This window comes from Alosa pseudoharengus, unplaced genomic scaffold (assembly GCF_046254945.1).
Source record: "Alosa pseudoharengus isolate Yale_2024_CS ecotype anadromous, Long Island Sound unplaced genomic scaffold, YU_APseudo_1.1 YU_APseudo_1.1_scf_5, whole genome shotgun sequence".
In the NCBI taxonomy this organism is placed as follows: domain Eukaryota; kingdom Metazoa; phylum Chordata; class Actinopteri; order Clupeiformes; family Clupeidae; genus Alosa; species Alosa pseudoharengus.
In genome coordinates, this window is record NW_027468837.1 from 26,950,491 (window position 1) to 26,958,621 (window position 8,131).

The 8,131-nt window shown below is 37.8% G+C and overlaps 1 protein-coding gene across 1 annotated transcript; it reads right to left on the reverse strand.

The window, feature by feature from the left end:
- Positions 1-22: 22 nt before the first annotated feature.
- On the reverse strand, positions 23-3,110 carry LOC143104613 (HIG1 domain family member 1A, mitochondrial-like). Its single transcript, XM_076268738.1, has 4 exons — positions 3,000-3,110; positions 2,174-2,266; positions 1,682-1,816; positions 23-1,350 (listed from the first exon to the last, which is right to left on the reverse strand). The coding sequence occupies exons 1-4, from the start codon at positions 3,091-3,093 to the stop codon at positions 1,286-1,288; spliced, it is 387 nt and encodes a 128-aa protein (XP_076124853.1). The 5' UTR covers positions 3,094-3,110; the 3' UTR covers positions 23-1,285.
- Between the last annotated feature and the right edge of the window lie 5,021 nt (positions 3,111-8,131).

Sequence of the window (8,131 nt, forward strand, 5' to 3'; positions counted from 1 at the left end):
TAAATCATGCCAAACAAATAAATATTTCTACAATACAGTTTATTTGTTTTGTACATACTTTACGTGGACCACACTTTGTTTAAGTTATACAATTCTAGAAACAAAATAAATCATAAAAAAACCTCAATATGAGGAGACATCAGACATCAAATTACTTCAGCTATCAAATTTCAGGTGACTGTGCATCCTGGTTTGGTATCCTGTTTTAGGTGTTCGTGTAAGAGTTATTCTCAACCAATGCCTTCGAGATTGAAATGAAAATGAATCCAGGTATTTTGATGTAATGGCCCAAACTGAAGTGTATCGATTCAGAGGCTTTGTCTGACCTAGTTCAACAACCATTTTGTCTTCTGTCAATGATGAAAAATATATTAATCAATTTGTCTACTACAAAAACTGCTGATCTCTGGTTTTAAAACTGGTGCTTCAAAGTAATAGCAGTCCAACTTGATTGCCTGTTTTACTTGTAGGCTACCATTCACTTTCAAGTTTTCTCTATTGTATGATACGTAGCAAGTAAGTAGGTAGTAGCAACACAGAACAGGTGAAGTTAACACAGTGGTAGGAGTGGTTATTCTGCATGTTAGGCTCTTGTCATGGGGTATACCTATGTCATGAGTGAAGGAAAGGCTTCTTGTGGAAACAATGAGTGAATGAAATGGATGTTACAGTTCCTAAATGGTAAATGGACTGCATTTATATAAAGCTTTTTTCGACTCCTGTGAGCACCCAAAGCTTTACATTGTCATGCCTCACATTCACCCATTCACACACCGATGGCGGAGGCTGCCAAACAAGGAGCCAACCTGCTCATCGGGAGCACTGGGGTTAAGTGTCTTGCTCAAGGACACTTCGACAGTGTCAGGAAGAGTTGGGCTCGAACTAGCAACCTTGCAGTTGCTGGACGACTCCTCTACCTCCTGAGCTACTGCCGCCCAGTTCCTGCATTTGGTTTTCATAGACCTTAGTGGACAGTGACAACAAGGCTGCAAAAGACTTCCAATCCTTTGAGCTTGTGTAACAGAGCACTTGAGTGACATGGATGATGCATTGTACTCTGGGTTTTCCATTGGTTGCCATTCATATAATTTTGGACCCTGTGTGTGTGTCTGTGGCAGTGATTTGGACCTTGGTGTCACCAAGAGCCATTTCATGTGTCTTCTCTGTAAACTGTCACATCCATTAAATTTTTTCATTTCATTCTTTAAGAGTACAGTAGGTATTAGGAACAGCAGCCATAGAAAAGGTTCTGGTCACCTTACACCCATGCTGAGCAGTGATTGGCTTACTTGCTGTCATTTCCTGAATCTTTGGGAGCCAGGTACTCTCTATACATGGAGTATGCCACACCTGCCACAAAACAAGACAACTGTTTACAAAAATATTGACACCATTTCAGGATAAATATCAATATTCTGTATAGATATATTGTATCATTTATGACATATCTTATGCATAATTAAATTTATTTATTCTCAATAAGTCAACCTTTAAGTAAATAACCATTTGGACATCAAGTAATATAACTTCAATTAAAAGATGTAATAGTTTGTCATTCCTATGCAAAGTCAATGGACAGGGTTCTGATTTTCATTAAGTCCCTTTTTAGTGGACACACAGCATGTACATTTGCTTCTGAACCTTCATTTATGCCTTGTGTACTTGTTTGGCTGATTCTTACCCAATGTCATTGCTCCCACCACAAATCCTTGTGCTCCCACACGCATATGAATAAGGTGAACAGACATCTTTGTGTCCCCACGCGATTTCAGCTTATAAAGTCCAAATGCCACAATTGCAAGGCACCCGGCCATACCTGAAATGCATCACACAAACACAAATTCATACACATGTCAAAAGCACGGTGATGTTTTTTTTTTTTTTTTATTTGGTCTAAAACAACAAGCATGTAACTGCTCTCTATAGGCTTAAATAGTACAAATACTTACATATATTCATTTTATCAGGTGTTTTCATCCTGTAACTTTTATTAGCGATTTATAGCATATAGATACATTTTCCTGAGCCATGATAACATGGTCTATCGACTTTACCAGTTCAGCAAGAGAAACACAAGCACAACACTAAAGGTAGTTTTAATTCAACTGAAAATATAAGAACCTAATGAACTAAAATGCAAAAAGATAGTATCATTGACCAGTGTTCACCTTACCTATAGGCACAAATGGCGATTCTTTTGCCTTCCTCATAAATTTGGATGTGTGTTCCTCATCCTCCCAATTACTGTTGGATGGCATGATGATGGCTGTATGGAGATAGAAGACATGGCACTCATAGGCAGAGCTTCCCTGTACTTTCATTCAGCCACTAACACTGTATTATTATTACCACGTTCACACCAACTGTAACCCACGCCCTGAGTTGGACCAGGGTCCGACCAGGTTCAATTGTGGTGTAAATGGCTGTTCCCGGTTTACGACTAGGGAACCCAGCTTGACTGGCTTAATTTTGATTGTACAAGGGTTGAGCATAGGTCATCTGGTCCGACCCTGGTCTTCTGTTTGATAGATGTAAGCTATAACCTCGCCTGTTAAGAAATCAGTCGGTGAGCTAGCCACCCACCACACCATAGCTATCTATCTCTAACTGTGTCTTAAAACAAACATTATAAATCCGACTGATACAGAAAGCAGGGCCCAGTTATCAGTAAGTTAGCTTCCGTGTACGTGAGGCATCCCGAACGAGAAACTGTTCGATGCTCCGCTCTAAGGTCTTTGGTTATTACAAAATGCATAGTCTTGACATCCACATAACGAGGATATTCCAACTGTACAACCAAAGCACAGACTTAACTCTTATACGAACGAACGAACTATTATGCCCTATTCATGACCTTTAGGGGTTTGTGAAACACTGTGTAGCCTATGCGCATTCGATGAGAGAACTCAGTGATGTAACTTGTTAACAACATTAGTGAAATGTGACCGGCAGTTAGGCATTTAAAGAGCAAAAAATGCTATTGACAAAATAATTCCTACCTGGACAATTAAACAATCTTGACAGAACAAATAGTGAGCAGCAGGTCAATGTTGCGGCAGATGTGTCACTGACAGCCAAGAACCGACGTTTCATTTGTCACCGGAATGGGACCTATAGCACTATCGCGAGAAGACCAGTAGGCTACTACCGTACTTTACAGAAGTAATGCGCCCTTGTATCTTGTTTGTTGATCTGGTTGACACGCAATTTTTGATCAGCAAAAATTGTAGACTCATAAAAAAAGCTAATACAACATTAAAAGCACCATAGTCTGAAATAAAATATCTGAATGCGGAAAAAAACACTAATATCCAAGTCCAAGGTAGTAATATCCTTATGATGCCGCTTTAAAAAGCTAGTGTTTTGTTTGCGTTACCGTAAGATGCGTACAGACGTCATGGACTACCAAATATATCCACAAGGTGACACCCAAGAGCCATCTGCAATTTGACATAAATCTAGGACAAAGTCAGATCATTACGCAACGGCATATGAAGTTCTTAGCTGCTTTACAGCTTTTCTATTTATTAATTTACCTATGAAAAGTTTATTTGTAGGCTAAGTATCAGTTATTCTGTAGAACTATCAGAATATAATGTTTTCTACAGCCTATAGCCTTTAAAACCACCTGACTTCCCTCTTTAACTCAAATTTGAATTAGACTCACATTTATTTTATAGGTCTGATGCTCAAAGCTGTAAGTCAAATATGGCTGAAACAAAATGGCTACCAGTGGCTGACTGAAAACACAAAATGGTATTACAGGCCAGGTTACATGAGTTATGTAAGACGGGAGCTTTTTCCCGCCCTCTCTCCCGCTCTCTCTCGCTCTCTCTCTCCCTCTCCCCTTCACCAGTGTTCAGTCGCTCTGATTCTCAGATATTTCCCCCCTGATTGCCATTCCCTCTCCATTTTGTTTGTCTCACTCACACTGGTGAACATGTTGTGCAGTCTATGCCTCTGCCCTGCTTCCCCCCACCGCCTCCACCTTCCTTCTCTTCACATAGGCATCAGTTTGCCCACTAGGCCCCTTTCCTGGAAACACAAGCCTGTGGCAGAGGCCACCCTAGGGCAGAAGCTGGAGAGGTGGGAGGGGATGGAGATAGGAGGGGGGGGGGGGGGGGAACTTCCTGAAAGTCACATGGTAGAGGTCTCCCTGATATAAATTATGTCAAAACACAACACACAAACATGAGCATAAAGGTCTGGTGTGTAGCAATTGTACTGGGATATCAAAGCACCAGGGCAAATGAAGGATTAAAAGGGCATTTGAACAATAGTTCTTATTGTTATTTATGTTTGCATAATAGACAGTTCGATAACTTCAAGTGCTCAAGATATGTACAGATCTACTGGGATTTTGAAGAATGTGTCTCGAAGTAGCCTATACATGAAAACAAGTTGGAACTTGAACTGAATTTAAAAAAAAGGCTGCAATTATATAAGAAAGGAGCTGAATTGTTTATTTAAAAGTTCTTTTGACAGTATATTTTAACATGCTTTTTGTTTTGTATTCTAAACTTTTGCAGTAAGCAGTGTGATCTGAGAAACAGAGCAAGCAGACATACTGTAACATGCATCTCTTATCTTTATCATGTTTCTGTTGTTACTTACGACCAATGTGCAGGTGTCCCCTCAGCCCTCTTCTCAAAAGACAACAACTTTCTCAAAAGACAAATACATCACAAATCATTATTTACTGATAATGTTTTTTATAATTTGATAAAGAGTTTAAAGGCATCCCGCAATTGGGTATACCACAAACTCTCCAAAAATGTCTGAAAACTGGCCCTTGTGTCTCCTTTATACAATAGGGGTGTAAGATGCAAAGATTTTAAATAATTTATTAATATATAATATCTGCTTTAGGTATGAAGAATTTGGATATGTGAAAAGCCTTTAATACAGTTGATCATCCCTTGATCTTTTTAGTATTGGTTTAGATGATACTGCTGGTTTCAGAACTATCTCAGAGGATTTAGTGTCAGAAAATGTCCAGTGTTCTCGCCAATTACAAAGGGTGTTCCACAGGGATCTATTTTGAGTCTAGTTCTCCTCAATTTAGATTATTGTCTCTTTTTCAGAGTATTAGGCTACTGACTCTCCTCAACATGACATTGGTGATCTGCAAGTTGCATTTAATTGTCTTCAAGAACCTCTTATTAATCTCAATTAATCGATTAATAGTATTGCTTATTGCTAATAAGAAAACTAAATGTACTATTTATAGGAACATTGAGGATCAGAGTGTGCATATATTTAGTGTATTCTCTTGTCTTTCCGATGTTGAAAAGTGACTGGAGAATTTAGCCTCTGTGTGACTTTATTTTCATACCATAGTGAAAAAGAAAGTCATGAACTACTTCTGAAAGTTCACAGACACTCTGATTAACTTAAGTAAATTGAAATTAGATTAAAAAAAAATGCTTCTGTTAGGTTTTGTATATAAGATTTTTCAGGGGTGCCAATAATTGTGAGCAATGTGCTTTAGTTAAAAATATTTATTTCTTTTCCTTTTTCTCAAAATAAATTTGCTTCCCTTCAAGGTTGGATTTTTCCTAATTGTTTTCATTGTGAGATTACAATAAATGACCAACAGATTGTTTTTTATACCGGTTTTTAGTCAACTTCAGCAGAGGTGCCAATAATTCTGAAGGGTACTGTATTTTATGTTCAAAACATTCAAAGTATTATCATAATCCTTTTTCACAATTCTAAGGAAGTGAATAAATAAATAGGCTTGAAGGAGAAGTAGAAGAATACCACAGAGCAATAACACAATATGTCATGTTACAGAAGATAGAAAATGCCAAATGCATCGCTCCCTCTCTCCTGGAGTTGATGTTCAATTGGAATACTTTGCGTTCTGCTGCAGATATACATACACACACACACTCACACACTGTAGATTTTCTACCTACAGAAACATGGTACAAAATAAATAATAAATAATATTTTCATGAAGACCAGATGGGTATACTACAAAATGAGACATGTTGAGCCCAGGGCCGTATACAGAGAGCTGTGGTTGATCCTATACAGAGGTGCATTCAGATTTGGCAAGTAGGCAAAAGTTTGTGGCAATTGCCTTGATGCAAGAAAAGAAGTCGGTTTGTCTCAGTTTGTCCAATTTAAACACTGCATGCCCTCATGCAAATAATAAGGAATGAAAAGGGTTTGATTTAATCATTCAAAGATTCACTATGAACTTTTACATTTACAAATTAAAACCATGTCATACATATATTTCATCAAAAACAGTTTTGTTATTTTCATATATTTTATAGTCTCTATGTCAGTGATCTGTTACCTTCCATTGATTATTTTCCATTTTGTGATTATCATTATGTCATTCTTAAAAACAACTGCACCTGTTTTTATTGCTGTGTTTGGTATTGGATCCCAGAATTTGGGCACTCTGTTCAGCTATATATGCTGCGCTTATCCTCTGACATGTGACCATCACAGAGGTTTTCCATACATTCTTCCTTTTAAGCCAATGAGAACCTAGAGTTAGTAAATCCCCCATCCTTGACTCCTGATTACCTCAGCCTTGCCTTGCCTGCAAGTGTTTGTGTATGTGGGCATAATGTGCATTGGGCCGTGTGTGTGTGTGTTTGTGTGTGTGTGTAAATTTGCAGCAGAATGCTGCATACTCACACCGCAAAGTATTCCAGTTCAACGTCAACACACCAGGAAAGAGGGAGCAATGCTTTGGACTTGGCACTTTCTATCCAGGGGAGTAAACAAACAAATACTTTAAGTAAAAATGTTAAAAGACTGAAAACAATGATGGTATATGGGACAGATGTATAGCTGTATTATAGACCCACAGAAGAATGACAATATCCATCATACATGAAAGTGAAAAACCATACAGAAAGCATCAAATGGAGAAGGAGAACAAGAACAAGCTTATGTCCTCCTGGAGATACGCATCTACATGAAAACCCGGGAACTAGCAGAAACTTTACAAGTGATAGCTTAAGAAAATTATTTTTCTATTCAAAAGGTTACCTTTTGCAAATATATTTTTGTCAGTCTTTTCACATCAATTGCTCCAATTGTGCACCTTTCAAAGGCGTTTAAGTGATAACAGCAATTCGAATAGCTGTGGTACCTTTTGATTTCTCATATTACTTTAGTCAATCAGGGAACAAAAAGTGTGTTCATTTATTTATAATGTTTTCTGTAGCATGATTGCGTAAAGAACTGTGTGTTCCCCTTTGTGTCTTATTGTGTCAACATGCATGCTTACTCTCCAGATTCGTTTGCCCTTCTGCAATAGACTGTTTAGATTTACATTTGTTTTTACCAAACTGTGTTTATGCAGCTGTGTCACCAGTTGCACTGTGTGGTGGTTCGCGATAGTGTCATTGCAGATGACAGATGGGTGAAACCCTGATAATCAAAACACAATCCCCATCCTCCTATCAAAAGGGAATTTGTATTGTCAACCACACTCCAGACTCATGTATTTGTTTGATAGTGTGTGCACACCCACACAAACGTGTTATGTTAATTACATGCCATACTGATCAAGTGAAAGAGCCATTACATAATTAATGCATGCTTAATGTTTGTTTGTCTCCTCTGTCAACTCAACTCCGCTTCTCTTGGGAATCAGTAGCCTATTTGGTTTGTGTGAAGGTTGAAATCCATGAGCAGCAACAATGACATAAAAGCTTAAAATAATAAAATGGAATACAGAATTTGGTAAAGTAAATACAAACATTGGTTCACTAGGTATGTGCCAATCCTTACATCCTTATTTGATTATATGGCTTAGTGATCGCTCCAAAATAAAACAAGTTGGACTGTTCTTTTGAGAGGCGATTTCAAGAGCAGTTCTTGCATGCCGAAAGCATTTAGTATCATTCAGAACAGAATCCGAAACATGCAGATATATGGGCTGAATTGACAACACCAATATGGCTGCTGATTAGCCTATGTAAAATAAATTGCAAGACACTTGGCCTAATAATCAGAGAAAATGAATGATTACACTTGATGTTCAGATTTGTTAATTATTAGTTCACCTAAAACATGAAATATTTGTCCCAACAGCCTCATGTTACATGTTAAGGGTATAGCCTAAATGATTTTTAAAGTAAATTTTAAACAAATAATG